At 35.8% G+C, this 17,752-nt stretch overlaps 3 protein-coding genes and 1 long non-coding RNA gene across 4 annotated transcripts; all 4 read left to right on the top strand.

The window, feature by feature from the left end:
- Window positions 1-115: 115 nt before the first annotated feature.
- Window positions 116-1,913, top strand: LOC122595028. Its single transcript, XR_006323180.1, has 3 exons — window positions 116-417; window positions 859-1,043; window positions 1,588-1,913. It is a non-coding gene; the product is annotated as an uncharacterized LOC122595028 (long non-coding RNA).
- Window positions 1,914-3,693: 1,780 nt separating this feature from the next.
- Window positions 3,694-5,164, top strand: LOC122595021 (vacuolar iron transporter homolog 4-like). Its single transcript, XM_043767301.1, has one exon. It carries the CDS (start codon window positions 4,076-4,078, stop codon window positions 4,904-4,906), a length of 831 nt encoding a protein of 276 aa, XP_043623236.1. The 5' UTR covers window positions 3,694-4,075; the 3' UTR covers window positions 4,907-5,164.
- Window positions 5,165-8,083: 2,919 nt separating this feature from the next.
- Window positions 8,084-8,926, top strand: LOC122595027 (vacuolar iron transporter homolog 4-like). Its single transcript, XM_043767306.1, has one exon. It carries the CDS (start codon window positions 8,162-8,164, stop codon window positions 8,774-8,776), a length of 615 nt encoding a protein of 204 aa, XP_043623241.1. The 5' UTR covers window positions 8,084-8,161; the 3' UTR covers window positions 8,777-8,926.
- Window positions 8,927-10,632: 1,706 nt separating this feature from the next.
- Window positions 10,633-12,347, top strand: LOC122595020 (peroxidase 43-like). Its single transcript, XM_043767300.1, has 4 exons — window positions 10,633-10,860; window positions 10,955-11,137; window positions 11,281-11,443; window positions 11,777-12,347. The coding sequence occupies exons 1-4, from the start codon at window positions 10,648-10,650 to the stop codon at window positions 12,199-12,201; spliced, it is 984 nt and encodes a 327-aa protein (XP_043623235.1). The 5' UTR covers window positions 10,633-10,647; the 3' UTR covers window positions 12,202-12,347.
- Window positions 12,348-17,752: the final 5,405 nt, after the last annotated feature.

The raw sequence follows: 17,752 nt of genomic DNA, 5'->3' as shown, positions 1-17,752 counted from the left end.
TCTATGAAAACAAAAGGTGGTATCATAATCAGATACATACTCTTTAATGCAACATGTTCCTGAAAGGAACTGTTGGAAGTTAGTCCAATCTATCTTTATGCTGTGGATGGTGTAGACTTCCCATTGCTGTAAGTTTTTAATCCATCTTTCTACCACTTTTCGACTGTACACTCCATCTCAGAATTAGTGCATCACGTCTTTATCGAGCAGGTTGAGGCTGTCGTGTGGATTCCACATTCTATAGTTATTGTGTGACATCGGTTAATCCAACTTTCGCTTGAAACTGCAAACTGTTTCGTTTTAGTTATAATATGCGAGGCCTTTAACCTTTTCTATCTGTGAATTATCTGCAGATATATTTGGACAGCATGTAACTAAAATAAAAGGTGGCTAACAAAACTTGTTCTCTAAGAAAAGGTTTGAATTTCAACTTGAAATCTTTTAACTCATTGCAGATATCTAAAAAAATTTGTTCCGTCTATCTCTCTTTATGGTTTCATATGAATACAATAGTGTACAAAAAGTTATTCTGATACATAATGAAAAAGGTAGGCTAATTTTGCAGGTTTAGAGAATCACTACTCTTATACTTTCAGAACCTTGTCAGCTTGTCCCTATGCCTCTATATTAAACATGAACCCAGCAGCTTTTAACTTGTTCGCTACAGATATAACAAATTGGATAATTTCTTTTACTGACTATAAGCAGAAACAAGAATTATGGTCATAATATGAGTACTCTGGACGCAAAATTCCATTATTCTGCTTAGAAGTGATGAAAAGCTTTGTCTTATATTAATGACTAGGATTATAGTTTTATTCTACTTTGTTTTGACTGATGTGTCCTTGATTTATGTAGATATATGTGATGATTTTCTTGGAAGTACAAGACTTGTGAGCAGTGTCTTGAATATCGTATGTTGTGCAGACGACTAATATAATGAACGATCAAGGATGTAATACCTTTTTATTGAACATGGACCATTGATTATGGAGACAACGAGCTTCATGCATATAATATAAGGAGCCTATTCTTTTTATTAGGTAACGCAGATTGTTTGCTTTAGTGTGAATTCCACTCTCCATTTTACATCTTTCACTAATTGAGAGTGCACAATGCTTTTTTGTTACTTCTTGAAGGTATTTTGAGATTTTCATCAATTTAATATGGAGTGAAAGGTGGCAGTCGTGTGGATTCCACAAGCCTTGAAAATTTTAAACTATCTGTCCAACTTATATAACGTGGTGGTGACAATAATTTAATCTATTTCATGGATTGGTTTATTAAATATCATTATAAGGGGCTTGTGGCTTGCACACTATAACTTTATGCACCATCATCACATTGGTCATAATACACCCTCACACATGCATACTGGACTGTAGACTGTAGTATTACATCAAAAATAACATATGACTGTAGTAAATATTCGTCTAAAGTAATCAAGAAATGGTTCTCTCTTTTGTTTCTTGTATTCTCATATATCCTTTTTACTTTCATCTGTAGCAAGGGAACTTATGTAGTCTTCTAAGTTAAGGTGGTTATGAACAGCTTATAATTTAACTTTATCTTGCTATTGATATATAGATTTTGGCATGATCGAGCACAGGCCTTTAAACAAAACCGTCTGCTAGTGAAAAGCTATTTGTCGACTGGCCAGGTCTTACTTGATATAGCTGATAAAAGGGACGTGCTTCGAAAGGAAGAACCTGTTAGATTATACTTGTCATTCATATTGTAATTTTAGTTAACTCAAGAGTCCTTGTTTTAGATATGTAGTCTTCTAGTTCGTCTGAGATGGCATGCATGCTTTCCTTCTTGGTCAATCAGCATCTAAAGTACAATTGCATTGTATGTTAATCCAATTTTGGATAAAAAAAATGTCATACAACCCTGGATAAAAACTTCGTAAACTACACTGTCCAGCTTGGAAGCAGTGGGCTTTGATTAATTCTTGTAATTCTAGTTACTTGCATTAGTTTACTGTTTGTAGCATCTGCTTACTTACTGACCCTGCTAGTTATTTTTCTCTTTTTTATCTCCAGATTTGTACACTGAATCCCCCTCTCCAGATTCAGGCTTTCCTGCAAAGATGTTAGTGTCAGTTTCTCTCTTATTGTTAGTCTTTCTTTCTGTAACCATGAAGATAGAAAGGGGTACGGTAATATTTTTTTTTAGAACAGCATTAAGGGGGTACGGTAATATTACCTTTAATGTAATGTTCCACGCATATTTGTGTTACCTGACAGGAACTGTTCGGAAAGCAGTTCAATATATTAAAGAGATGTCTCCTTCTCCAATTCGTCTTTATTCAGTGGGTGGTGTGAGCTTCATCTGCTTTCATTTATTAATAGATCTTTCCACTTACAACTTGTGGACTGCACACTCCATTTCTTTTGTATCGTTTCACTTTTATTATAAAACAGATCGAGGCAGTCGTGTGGATAACACAAACCTAGCTCATTATCTTTTTCCATGACGTTTAGTCCAACTTTAGCTTTGGACTGCACTCTTTTCTTTTGTTACAACATGCATAAGTCCTTTACCTTTTCTTTTTGTTATTTTAATGTGTGAATTATTTGCAGATAAATTTGGGCAGTACCTGACCAAATACCAAGTGCCCAGCAAAGCTAGTTCGTATAGAGCAGGTTTATCTGAACTTGGAACTGTCAACTCTTGCGTATATCTATAAACGAAGTAGTTGCTTTCTCTATTCTTTAGAATAAATACCCTTACTGTACCAGTATTCTAAAAGGGGATAGAAAGCCTTGTCTTGAATTATTGAGTAGGACTAACATTCTTTCTTTTCACTGATCGGATCTTGTGATGGTTCTATGAAATAACAATACATGCAATCGATGCCTTGTAATCCGACACTTCTCGTTTCAACTTTCAAGAACTTTTTTCAGTCACTTATGATTCTGTTATAAGCATATTCCAAGACTATATTATAGATGCTTCTTGAGTGACATTACCTTTTGCCAGGCATCTGAATAGTACTGCTCCACATAATCATTGTGAAGATTTTATTCACCTTTAGGTAAAATGCAGAATAATAATTGGCAAAATGTGTAAGTGAAACTAAAAGTAGTCTGCCTGCCACTCAACATAATGCTGATATATCATATATGTGTAGGTGAACTTGGTATCAACTTTCATTCCTATTTAGGGCGGTAATTTTTTCGACCAAATTGAAATACCTTTAATAGAAAAGTAGGAAAAAGAGTGCACAATTACTTGATTGTCCTAGTCTGCGTCATAGGTCTGTTAAGAACACGGCACCTTAAAAAAGCAATACAAATTAAAAGTTGAAGTAGGAAACAGGAGAGGGAATTGTCACTTTCTATTGTTAGTGGATTTCATGGTCATTTGATAAAATAATAACTTTTGCAACTTATTTATCTGTTGCATAAACCTTTTAATGTCATATTTTTTTAAAAAAGAGGTAAATGGTCTCCGGTCTCCCATGGTCAATATAAGAGTGAAAAAGAGAAAACCCATTATTGGTCTCCCACTGATCGGTCCCACGGCCAACATGAGAGAAAGTAAATAGCGTAATACTATGTGAAAAGGGACATTCTGTGGGTGTGGGGGGGTGTGTGTGTGTGTGTGTGGGGGGGGGGGGGGGGGGGGGGTTCGAATCTCCCACCTCCATTTCTATGCTGCATGTCTCATACCACTAGGATTAAGTCTTACCTGAAGTCCAATGATATATCCTACAAATACCAGTTCCAAATATGTATGCTTCCCATAAGCAAATAATTGGTCACAATTGAGGATTACTGATCATAAGATATGATACTCTTTTAGTTATCTTGGAGATAGCTTTTTCTTTTCTTGAGTGCAGATTCTACTCTCCTTCCTAAATTTTACTCATCTTTCCACTAAATTGGAGCGCACACTCCCTTTTTTTGTTTCTTTATGAAGGGCTTTTGACGGTTTTCACATTTAGTTGGTAAGCTCGTGTGGATTCCACAAGCCTTGAATTGTTATTGTAATCAATCAATTTTTCCAACTTCAGTTAGTAGTATTGAGAAATCTATTTCTTGGAACACTTTATTTGGATATCATAATCATGGCTTTGCGGGTAGGACTCTATCTTTACTTTATTCACAACTTACACATCTATCATTATTCACATATACTACTTGTATATATATATATCCTACAAGGAAGAGGGGACTCTATCTTCCACAACCAATTGGCCGGTATTATTGGTCATTGTCTTCATTCAGTTCATCTCATCATATATACTACAAAGTACAGTATTTTCTGTCCTGCTTTTACCATCATGACTGCAAGAAATGACGTGTGCATTGGGGTAAATGATCGAGTGGCTACAGCTGAAGAGTTTGACTACTCTCAAAGAGGACAGTGGCTGCGTGCTGCTGTTCTCGGAGCCACTGATGGTTTAATTTCTGTTGCATCTTTAATGATGGGTGTTGGAGCTGTTAAACAAGATGTTAGAGCCATGATTCTTACGGGTTTTGCTGGTTTAGTAGCTGGGGCATGCAGCATGGCGATTGGTGAATTTGTTTCAGTCTATTCCCAACGAGATGTAGAGGCGGCCCAGATGAAAAGAGAAAACAGACTTAGCGAAAGTACTGGGGAAAGTGGGAAAGAGGCACTGCCGAATCCCATTCAAGCTGCTGCAGCATCTGCCTTCGCATTTATGTTAGGGGCCATCATGCCGTTGCTTGCTGCTGCGTTCATAGTAGACCACAAGGTCAGATTGGGTGTGGTAGTAGCCACAGTGACCTTGGCGCTTGTGTTTTTTGGGTGGATCGGAGCTTTTTTAGGAAGGAGTCCTGCTGTGAAGTCATGTTTCAGGATCGTCATTGGAGGATGGATGGCTATGGCCATTACTTTTGGATTGACCAGGTGGATAGGCTCTACTGGACTATAGAGTCACACTAGATTTTACTTTACCCATTTACTATAGCATGACTATCCTTGTTCCCTCTGAGTGCTTCATACTGCTGATCTAAGGTCTCGTCTCAAGTTAAAGAAAGAAATATCTCATGCCTCCTATCATCCCATATGTAAACTTTTTCCTTTTGTTTGTAACAAAGGTGTTTAATTGGTGTTCTGAGTAGAAGTATATATGTATAACTTGTAAACTGTATCTTGTATATTAATACAACAAAATATAATTACTGTCAAAGATTAAAGAAAAAGGCTTTGAAAGTCAAACTAGGACACTTAAAATGGGATGGAGAGAATATTATATATATATGCATGAACACGCTATCCGTTTTATGTAATGTGACTATCTATTGTCTTGCCAGAAAGTACTGTATGTAATACCCTCGATGTATTATTGTAGAAAGATTTCAGAGATTGCGAGCAATTCCAGTAGGACTACTACTCTAGCCGTTGTACCCTTCGAGACAAATGACGTATAAACGGTAAATTTGTCTTAAGGGAAGTGTGTCGGCCAAACATTATATTCATGCTGGTGGATGTGTTTCTAACATGAGGAGTAACCCTGTCGGGGTTTTAAGAAATGAGTTGAACAAAAGGAGGGGATTCCCTCAAGTTATGCTAACATAATGTCAAGATTTAAAGATCATCTTTAAATCTTGGCCCTAGATTTTTATTCAAGGGTTAAGATATTCCCAACTTGACTCAAGTTGAGGAAATAACTTGAGGAGATCACCTCCCACAAACAAAAGCTTAATTTTTGTTTATTCAAAATGGTTCACAAGAAATTGAAAGTAGTCTACTATCGGAAGAACTGGCATACCTTGTTTTACATAGGCAAGAGACTTTTAGAAGCTTGCTTGTATGAGACATCTCCCACCCTTAGTCGCCCCATAGTCCCCTCTTAGTCGTCGCCCCCTACATCACCACCTTAGGTGACCTGTAGTTTTTGACTTTGGGGTTTTGATTATAGTCGCCCTTCTTTTTAGAATATACTTTATAGTGTTTGATTTATAACTTTGTCTGTAATTTGCTTTATTTTTAATAGATGAGGCGTGTATATGAAACTATAATTATTAGCTATGTATAAATGCTCCTTTAATTAATCCACTCACAATGTAACCTTTTGACACACTCTTAATCCTAAACATTTTACTTCCCCATTTTCTCTCAAAAACACACATTACACACACTTAAGCTATATCATGGATTTCTATGTTTTACACTTTGCTCTATTTATCCTACACTCTTTTTTATTTCCTCAACCAATTACATAGTGCCACTTGGCGGAAGATGTCCACACTTACCAGAGTTGACTTGCTCCAAGTTTTTTAAAGGGCTTCTTGCATGATGAGTTGACGTTATGTGGCGCAAGTCTCCTCACTTTTGAGTAGCCTCATACCCCATATATAGTCTTAGAGCCCTAATTAATTAAGCTTTTATAAAACAGGCTTCTTTTTCTTAGAAATAAGTTTCTTTTAAAACTATAACTTTAGAGTTGATATTAAGAAAATAAGTCATAGCCCTTAAATGCTCTTAGAAGCTCATAAATGTCGTTTAAATAAAAGTTTTTATAAGAAGAGTTGAAATAAATTGCTGCAACTAGTTCTAGTCCAAGCTTTCTCACATCCGCTACCCCAATTGGCCAATTCCAACCTTTTTTTTTTTTCCCAAATATACCCTTAATTATAGGTAGAGATTGTAGATTACAAATATATCAAGAACTAGTGTTATACCCGGCCATTGGCCGGGGATAACAATCAGACATATACTTTAATGCGGATCATAATTTTAATATGTCAACCGTTACCATCAGACAAAGAAAACTTATCGTTAAACAATACAACATAAATCATAAAACACAAAACTTTGGTGACGAAATAATAATTGAAATTTTTCTTGGAAGATAAAAATAAGAACATAAAAACTTTGACGGTGAAAAAAAAAACTAAAACTGTAGTACCATGAATCATCGAAAATAAAACTTTAATTGTGAAAATACAAAAGTCTTAAAAAAGAAGTTACCGATTAAGTGTGAAAGATTAAAACATTACTACTCTAAAAGTAATGATATAAATCAAAATGAAAAATAAAAACACAAAGAAGGGAAATGACACCAATAAAACACAAAGAAGGCAAGTGACATTTACACAACGCACTAATTAAGAAAAAAAAACTAAACAGACAGGCTAACTGCTTAGTCAGCAGCCAGCCAAGCTCTATTCACGCAAAAAGTTTTTACACAACGCACTAATTAAGAAATAAAAAAAGAAACTAAATAGACAGGTTGGCTGCTTCACTATTCATGCGAAAAGTTTTTATATAGGTTATAATATGTAGTTCTAACATTATAGGCAATAGCATTAGTACATACACGTAAAATTAACCTTGCTTGAAACAGTTGTGTTGCACGAAGTACTAGTTGTAATCGGTGATAATTCTGCATCTTGATTGCATAATTCCTGATTTCATTGACAGTGATCACTTCATATCATAAAATTTGGCTATATTCCTCTAATATACTAAAAACGTACAACTTTAGTCTGCAGTGCACACGTACTCCTTGAATTTTAATAAACTTGGCGTTGGATACCCCAAATCCATCCCATCATTTCTTTATGGAAATGCTATCCTACACAGGCCTCCACCTTCCTAGTGATTTTTATGTGCCCTTATCTACTATGCCATGGTATAGTGAAACATGGTGAATTACTTGCCTAATAAGCCCACCATATATGTTCTCTCTGATAACGTACGGTTCCATTAAGATAATAATCTCGAATCATTTAATTTTTTGCTTTTGATATGTGATTTTGCCTGAACATCGATCGTTCTAAAACAGTTGAAAATACAAGTATTTAACTAGAAGAACCTTGTCATTTGTTAAGCTAGTTATTGACTTACTTGGCATAAGGCAGACCATCGTTCGGTGTGTGTTCTCAGGAATCCGTTGCGTGTTTGCCAAACTTATTCACAAAAAAGTTAGGAAGCAGTTGATAAAGAAAGAAAAACATATAGGCCAGGTCTTTGAAAAACAAAATAAGGTGTGTGCTTAATCACAATGATGAGTCACTTTGCACATTTGGTGTGACCAAAAAAAGCTGATAATTTAAAGCACCTCTATATATACCTTTTAGCTGATTATGTGCTTTCACAAGAAAGCCAGCCATCTTCAATTCAATTCAATTCCTTCTGAACCAAACTCCTTTTCAACATTCTTTTTTCAAAGTTTGATCAAATGGCTGCACAGAATGATGTCCCTATTCCAATTCCTGAAAACAAAGCTGTAGTCGTTGAACAAGAAGATTTAGACTACTCGAAAAGAGGACAGTGGCTTCGTGCAGCTGTCTTAGGAGCCAATGATGGTTTGGTTTCCGTTGCCTCTTTAATGATGGGCGTTGGAGCTGTGAAACACGACGTCAAAGCCATGATTCTTACGGGTTTTGCTGGTTTAGTTGCAGGTGCATGCAGCATGGCAATAGGTGAATTTGTATCGGTGTCTTCTCAGCTTGACGTAGAGGTATCTCAAATGAAAAGAACCCGAGAAAGTGAGGAGGAGGATGATCAAGAACAGCTGCCAAACCCCATGCAGGCGGCTGCAGCCTCAGCGGTTGCATTTATATTTGGAGCTATGGTGCCTTTACTTGCTGCGTCTTTCATCGTGGACCATAAGGTCAGGTTGGGTGTGGTAGTGGCTGCAGTAACCGTTGCGCTTTTGAGTTTCGGTTGGATTGGAGCGTTTTTAGGGAAGACTCCTGTGGTTAAGTCTTGTTTTAGAGTTCTGGTTGGAGGGTGGATGGCTATGGCTATTACTTTCGGGTTGACCAAGTTGATGGGCTCTAGCGGTCTCTAATTACTTGGCTTATTTTAAGATGGGATAATTAGTTATCGTTGTTTTTTTTTTCTCATCTTATATATTTTGCTAAAAAGTTATATTACCCCGATACGTATGATGCCATTTTGATAACTAAGAGTTAAAGTTTTCATCAGATTAAGCACTTAATTATTGCTCAATCTAGTTAAATTTTCTTTCACGCTTTACACGTACGAGTGATCATAACCTTAATGGTGAAAGACTAGCTCTCCGTTTTGCGTGATTTATATTTTATGTTTTGAAAATTGTGAATTACTTGCGAATATAAAATAGACTAACTTACGTTATCTTAACCGGGTCCGCTGAAACTACAGTGCAAAACTCACCAAGACCCACTATATGTCAGACATTATATCCGGAGTACATGTGACCACCCCAAATATGCTTATGGTAGGACTGGAACCTGAGATTTTTTGTGAAAAAACAAACTTTTTTGCTATTAGACTATTTGGTGATGGCTGCGCTTGACTTGAAGAGCTATGTGTTTTCTCTTGTGCGAGTATATTTCACAACAAGTAAAGTGAAAAAGAAAACATCACAAAACAAAATTTTGAAATTTTTTTGCCGAGCGTATTGAAAACTCAAATTGTGTAAGTACTGTATTATCTTTGAATTAACCCGGTTGCCACGTACATGATACCTAACTATTTTCATATTTTCCTTTACAAAAAGGTATGTATAGAATCGGAGTAAGATACCAATTGATCATATAAGGTGTACTGTTACCATATGATTTTGTCAAAAGTAAGTGGGGAAATTGTATTTTGGATCCATGTGTTAATAATCCAATGGTAAGGAACTTAAATTTGAGGAGACCCCAAGTTTAAGTCTTAATTATTAGAGTACAAGGTTTCCATATGATATGTTGACGTGCTTTTGGATGAATTATTAATTAGAAGGTTTTCTTTCTACTGGGTATTGGGTGAGGGAACTCTTTAACGTGAACCCTGTTAAGACAATATGGTCTAAACTCTCCGTTTTGATACTCGATTATAAAACAATATATATCCTAAAACATTTTTAGATCTTTCTCCATCAAATGAAAAAACACAATTTAGATAATGTGTTTAACCCATCGTCGACCGATGGTCATTATAATCCCTCTAACTGTATATACTAACTGAAGTTTTTGAATTTTATTTTTATATTTGTGAGAATTTAAATCTTTTTGATACACCATGATCACCAATTATCCCGCGTTACGTAGGTATGGTGTTATTCAATACGTTAAAGAACTTTTTCATAATGAAACTATGGTGTACTAATTATCTCTTGTTCATTAACTCAACCGTCCATTACTTAAAAAAGCCATTTCGTCTCCTTTGACGTACGTACGCGTTTTATAATTAAATACAAAATAACTAAATAAGTACTGAAAAACTACTTAATATATACGAGGGGTGATAAATGAGGAAGAGGTATGTGTATATATATCTTCCAATTAGTTATTGTTATTGTGCAAGTCTCATTTTACTACTTTTAACCAATAGAACATATATAGAAAACTACCATTACTATTGTAACAAAATTCACATATATAGTACGTATCTATAAACATATAGTAACGCAATGAGTTTCTTCAATTGTCCAAAAAGAGCAAAAAGCACAAAATATAAAGATTATGTTAGCACATACATTAAAAAAAAGTTATACAACTTTGTAAGTTTAAAGTTGTATATTTCCAACTAACAAAATGAATACAAGTCATATATGTACATGAATATTTTGATCAACAACCTTTTTATATGCATGGGCCATTTATTCTTTTTCTCCCTCTCTCTTATATCTTACACTCATTACCAGAACTCACACACATTAAGGTGAAATATCACACACAAAGTGTAGGAATAATGAATAACATGCTTATAACAATGTTAGCCATGATTATATCATGTTATAAAATAGTTGGAATTTCGGAAGCTCGTCTAAGAGTAGGGTTCTATAGCCAAACATGCCCAAATGCCGAATCTATTGTTGGTGGTTTCGTAAGGGATGCAGCTCGGTTTAACCCACAGATTCCTGCTTTCTTGCTTAGACTTCATTTCCATGATTGCTTTGTGCAGGTTCTTTTCATTTTATTGATCACATTTCATACAAAAGTACTTTTGGGGGCTGATTTTGTTTTTGTGATGCTCATTTGATATTTATTTTATTCAGGGTTGTGATGGGTCAATTTTGATAGATAATGGGCCGACTTCAGAGAAACAAGCATTTGGGCATCAAGGGGTTAAGGGGTTTGATGTGATAGAAAATGCAAAAGCGCAATTGGAGTTTGTATGTCCTGGTGTTGTGTCTTGTGCTGATATAGTTGCCATTGCAGCTAGAGATGCTGTTGCTTTTGTATGTCGTTATATTGTTTCGATATCTTTTCTTATTTTTATTTTCTTTCATGTATGTATATCGAATAGTGCATATTTTAGCGACTGTTTGGGGTTTTTTTAAATATTTTTTTGTGGATAATGTGTATTTTTTTGATGGAACAGAGTTTGGGTCCGGTTTATGAAGTTGAAACTGGTAGAAGAGATGGATTTGTTTCAAACATTTCATTGGCTAACAAGATGCCTGATTTTAGAGACTCAATTCAGCTTTTGAAACAGAAGTTCTTTGACAAAGGTCTTAATGATAAAGACCTTGTGGTTCTAAGTGGTACTTTCTTTGTCTTTGGCTTTCTATGTATATTTGTGTGTACTATGTATATGTATGTAAAGTATGTCTCTATATCTATCCCATGCAAAATTAGTGGTCATATATAGTTGGTAGACATTTTGAGAGGTATGAGTATGGAGGAGTTAGGCAGTTGGCTACTTGCATTTACCAGAAACAAATTGGAGTAGAATTATAACAGTCATTTTTATCATGCATTTTGAACATCATCTTTAGAGAAATGCTACACTTAGCATTAATTTGTGGCCTTTTATCCAATGTTCTTAAGTGATAGTTTAGCTTCTTATGATGTTTAAGTTGCTTTGTTTGTTTTAGGTGCACATACTATCGGTACTACTGCGTGTTTTTTCCTTATGGACCGGCTCTACAACTTTGTACCTGGTGGGGGTCCAGACCCGAGTATAGATCCTGATTTTTTAACACAACTGGCTGAAAATTGCCCTCCTAATGGAGATGTAAATTTCAGAGTACCGATTGATAATGATAGTAGCGATACTTTTGATGATCGGATACTAGAAAACATTAGGAACGGCTTTGCAGTGCTACAGTCGGATGCAAAGCTCATGGATGATCCATTCACTCAACAAATTCTTGACTCCTATTTTGGGTTCTCAAACCAATCAGTTCAACCATCTTTCGAAGCAGATTTCGTCAAGTCTATGGTGAAAATGGGTCGCATTGGAGTTAAGACAAGTTCCAAAAGAGGAGAAATCAGACGTGTGTGTAACACGTTTAATTGACTGATAAATAATACGAGTAGTAAATTTATATTCTACGAATTAAGCTTGTGTACTCTTTGATGTTATTGTTGATAAACTCAGTGTAATTATGATATAGTCATTTAAATTAATTGTATGTAATGAAATTTGTATCAATAGTTTGCTTTAATACCAATTTTTTGCTGACCATTACATACAACTTCTAACAAACAAAGTGTATTGTTATGACAAATTAACTTGTAAGTTAATGGGTTGGGCCTTATCAAGACTTCATCACTATACGTGCCATCGGATATTGTAAGCTGTGTTAAGAATTCAGACTTGGTGGTGGGGCTGTAGAGCGATGTAGCTCGGGGAAGCAGAGGGTCCCTTCAAGGTCAGATAGAGGAGGCTGCGTGAACAGATTGGCGGAAGAATAAGGTTAATTCAGAGAGGGAGGCTACGGTTGCGTCTCTCCAAGCTGAACAGAAGGGAAATAGTGGTTGATGTTTTGACTAGTGTTTGGATCTATCTTGCTTTAGCTTTTTTGAATTCCATTTCATGATTTCATCAAAATACTAAAGAGTACATATAAACTTAGACTATTTAGGAACAAAGGAGTCAACCAATATATAATATTCGGCATACGAACATAATATTATTCGGTTACAAACAAAGGACCTTTCGAGTCAACCAGCCCATTCATGGGCTCTGAAAGGTCCTTTATTTATGAGATAACAGCATGTTGCAAATTTAAACGTACGACCAAACTTAGAAATTGAGCGACAACAAAATTAAAATAAATGGAGAATCTGCAATCCAATAAATACTTTTGAAACTTCAGGAGCGAATAAAAGTGACACCACAGCCCAAAATGACCTCAAGCATAGGCCACAATTATCTGCAATTGTATATGCATTATATCAATGTTAGCAACTGTACATGCTGAATTCTAATAATTGACACCACAAAATCAGAGCTTTAAGAGTCCAGAAACATAATACCTTTTTCTTGTTGACATGGCTTTGTATAAAGATATCAGTTCGTATACCGAATTGGTTTCATGCACTTTGAGTTCACCAAAGAGAATGAAAATACCAAATTGGTTTCAAGTTAGCTGCTTCTTTTGGTTCTAAATTTTAGACCAGAAAATTAACAAGAATGCAGGACTGCTACTATTCATTACCCCTCAAAAAAGGTAATGCATGTGTTCGAAAGAATCATTACTTTTTATACTGAAGATATGTTACAAACATTAACCAAAAAATGTAATTTTTTAGATACTTTTAATTATTACGAGTAATAGTTTTAGCGGCAGATAAAAAGGATCAAGCATAAACTTAATGCCCAGCCCCCTCCATAAGATTATCACCTTTGACCAGTTGCCAAACTTCCCCTTTTCTATGTTTAGCTTCTATAATGCAAATCAGAATAAAGCTTGGTGGATTGTGAGAGTACGATAAGCTAAAGATAAATAATAAGGAGTGGTCCTAAAATAACTTGCACCATAAGATACGTACCACAAGTTGCAGAAAATTACTCAATCGCGACTGCAGTACATCTTAATAAAACGTGATGGACCAGATTCATCAAAATTCGTTTTATGAATCCACAACTACGAAAAACAAGAAAACATCAATTACAAAAGACGGTTATCAACTTATGAGTGGGTTAATTTCAAGTTAAGTTTTATTTATACTGTGTCAACACGCAATATCCAGATCAATTTATCTCTAAACGGTCAAACGTATATTCTTAAGCATGAAGCTCCTAATTCATTTATTCATAGAAGTGAGGTTGTTATTGGAATAGTACATCTTACGTAATTTATTAATTCATTCATACTTTAAAGCATCTTGGGTTAACCAAACCTGACCGTGGACCCGTTACCAAATCACCCGTTTCACCAAGTTTTATAGTATCAGTAAGCTAACCTCTGGATTCAAATAGCAAACTTTCTGTAATTCATTAACTTTTCATACTCAAAAGCATCTCGGGTCAACAAAATCTGACGCGTAACCAAATTACGTGTTTCATCACGGTTTATAGTTACCTTTGCGCAGGAATCAGTGGAAGCTTGCAGAGCTCCTCCCTTCCAGACACTGTGACCTAGATCCCCGGAGGTCTGAAACACTCTCACCTTTGTTTCCTTTGAAATAATCGCAGAAAGTTCTTTGGTAAAACGCTTCTCAAAATTACGTAAGTTACACGTTCCACCACTGAGGACTATGTTGTAGTAGAGTTTCTCTTTGACAGAATCGGGACAAAGAGAAAACATGACTGCATTACGTGTGGCCTTATGTATTGGAGCAAAAGCGTGTACTCTGCCTACGCCTGGTTGAAACAAAACCTCAGAGCACATGATCAGCTCCTTTCCTAGTTTAAAAGTTTTTCCATCCGGCAAGGTGTATGTCTTTGGTTCAACCTTGGACAGCTCACCATCGTAATCCAGAGCCACATAAGCATGTTTCTCTTTTATCTTTTGGAGATACGTTTTTCCAGGCGGTGTACAAAAGAACTCACTTTCATTATGAACCAGGCTGTATAACACATCATTATGAACCAGGCTGTATAACACATCATTGACACCAAGTGTAAACTATAAACATCTATATGGGACTTCAACTACAACGATATTAATAATTGGATAACCGACTATTTATAATCTTATAAAACAAAAAATTAAGTACTCTGATTATTAATTTTTTTGGACGAAAAGCATTTTTGTTCAATTCAATGCCCATACCGTTCCATAAGATTACCACCTTTGACTAGTAGCCAAATATGCCCATACACCGCCCCTTTTCTATGTTTTTAATGACTCAAATCAAAATAAAGCTGGTGCATTGTTAGACTAAGATGAGCTAAAGATAGAGAATAAGATACATACCACAAATGCAGAAAAAAACTCAATCGCGACAGCACTTAATTTTCGTATAAAATTGATCGACCATATTCATCAAATTTTGTTTTAGGAATCCACAACTAAGGAAAACAAGAAAATATCAATTACAAAAGAGGGTTATCATCTTATGAGTGGGTTAATTTCAATATCAAAGGTATATTCTTAAGCATGAAGCTCCTAATTAATTAGTTCATAGAAGTGAGGTTGTTACTGAAATAGTACATCTTTCATAATTTATTACGAGTAGTAATTCATAAGCATCTTGGGTAAACAAAAGCTGACCCGTAACCAAATTACGTGTTTCATCACCTTTTATATCAGTAAGCTTACCTTTGCGGAGGAATCAGCGGAAGCTTGTAGAGCTCCTCCCTTCCAGACACTAAGAGCTAGATCCCCGGAGGTCTTAATCACTCTCAGCTTTGTGTCCTTTGAGATAATTGCTGAAAGTTCTTTCACAAAACGCTTTTCAAAATTGCGTAAGTTACACGTTCCTCCACTGAGGACTATGTTGGAGTAGAGTTTCTCTTTGGCAGAATCAGGACACGAATTGACCACATCACATGTGGTATTATGTATTCCAGGGACAGATGGTGTTCCGTTTAGGGCTGGTTGAAACAAAATCTCAGAGCACATGATCAGCTCCTTTCCTAGTTTGAAAGTTTTTCCATCCGGCAAGGTGTATGTCTTTGGTTCAACCTTGGACAGCTCAGCATTGTAATCCAGAGCCACATAAGCATGTTTCTCTTTTATCTTTTGGAGATACGTTGTTTCACGCGGTGGACTAAAGAGCTTCCATTTGTGAACAAGTAGGCTGTCTAACATATCACTGAGTTCGAGTCCAGCAATAGGCATTTGGATTGTAGCACCAGGGACATAATGACCGTCTTGAATGGGGACAACAGTGGAGATACCAGACCAATTTCCACTGAGATCCCTGTTGTCAAACCGTGATTCAATAATGACAACACTGCTTGGCTTGAGATGTACAATGACGGAACTTTGAATTTCTCAAACATCATTTCAGCAATTTTGGATCTATCGAGATATGTAACAGCTGGTTGTTCACTGAGTAGAACAGGTAGGGTTTCTGCATGATCATGAAGCCCAGGGAAGATTGCATGACGCCAAATTGTTTCAATCGCGCCTAGGTTAACAATCATACCTTGTCTAATTGGAAACCATTTGACTGAAGATAAACTTGATACTTTTTCGTTATTGATGACATATGTGCCAGACAAACTTCGTTCATAAACGACCAACTTTCCATATTCAGTGCCCACGAGAATGCGTGGGGTTAGACAGACCAGCCTGTTAAGCAGCAGTAAGACAAGCCCCTTTTTTTTTCTTTTCAACGATTTGCTATATATAGTTCAGCAGATATATAAGGCACCTTTATCCACGCAGACCCGTGATCAACAACTATCTTCGGGCTAGAAACAGTTGGTTGTTCAATTTCTGGAAAATATACACATATATTTGTTCTATTAAAAATAAATATACATACACAAAAACTTTTCATTTTCTTCTTTGCGTTTTGAAAACACTTTATGCAACTACGATAATAAAGATAACGAAACATAAAAAACAAATTGTCCAAGCAGGGAATTGCCTCCACCAAACAACACAGAAATTACCAGAATGATTTTATGACATGAATTAAGGATTTGAGAGACCAAATCGAAGAGGGACCAACTAACCAGGCGAAGTTGAACTCCTCTTTCTCTTTTCCCCTGAACGGCGTACGTGAACCTGCACAAAGATTTGGTAACATAGTGCTTACGCGATCTAAATATTTGACAAACCGTTCTTGCATTATATGAAACGAAAATAAAGAAAATTAAAATATTGGCTTAGTGAACATGACTCTCGTTTGTTTCTTTATGTCTGTCAACAATTCGTGAACTTTCGACAGTTTGTTCATAAGCGTTTATATAATGCTTATTACAATGAAAAGATAATATGCGGGGTCGTCTGAATCCATGTATAATATTGAAGGACAAAAGAGGATTATTAACTGATAGGCTTTCAAAGTTTTGGCATACTTATGTTAAATGTTCAACATTAAATATCATGCAACTATTTTGCACAAATTTTTAACGAATTGGCAAAACTTGTATTTCATGCAACTTTTTTCGGTCATAAAAAATAAGAAGAAGGAATTAATGATGGACAAAATTCCATACAAATTTCTATAGGATTTTTGGTTACCTGTACCTGTCATGACTAAGAACTGGGACAATTGGAAATGGAAGTAAAATCCTTGCTTTTTGCTTACATAATCTCTTTTATTTTATGACCCGCCCAAAGGATTTCGGGGTTTTTTTTATTGATCTCTTTTAATGCATGCAATTTCTTAATTCTTTTACTCCAGAACCTTAACTATTATTGATTTATTGTAAACAAGAATTAAAATGGACAAACTGTTATTAGTGGATAAACATGACCAGCAACTTAATTGCGGACGAGTCATATCGCCTGAGGCTGAAATAACTCTATATTAATCACTTTTATAATCAGCCCAAACTCCAAAGGATTTGGGTTTTTTTTTTAACAGCGAGTTAGTAATTAGGAGTTAGCATTCCAAGGCACCACAATGACATCCAATTGGGCAGTATGCGATGCTCAAACCACGCATGTCTGGGATGAAACCCAAGGTCTCGAAAACCCCCCTTAATAATGCACTCCTAC

The sequence above is a fragment of the Erigeron canadensis genome, chromosome 4 (assembly GCF_010389155.1).
Source record: "Erigeron canadensis isolate Cc75 chromosome 4, C_canadensis_v1, whole genome shotgun sequence".
Taxonomy (NCBI): Eukaryota; Viridiplantae; Streptophyta; class Magnoliopsida; order Asterales; family Asteraceae; genus Erigeron; species Erigeron canadensis.
This window is presented reverse-complemented; position numbering and strand designations above follow the sequence as displayed.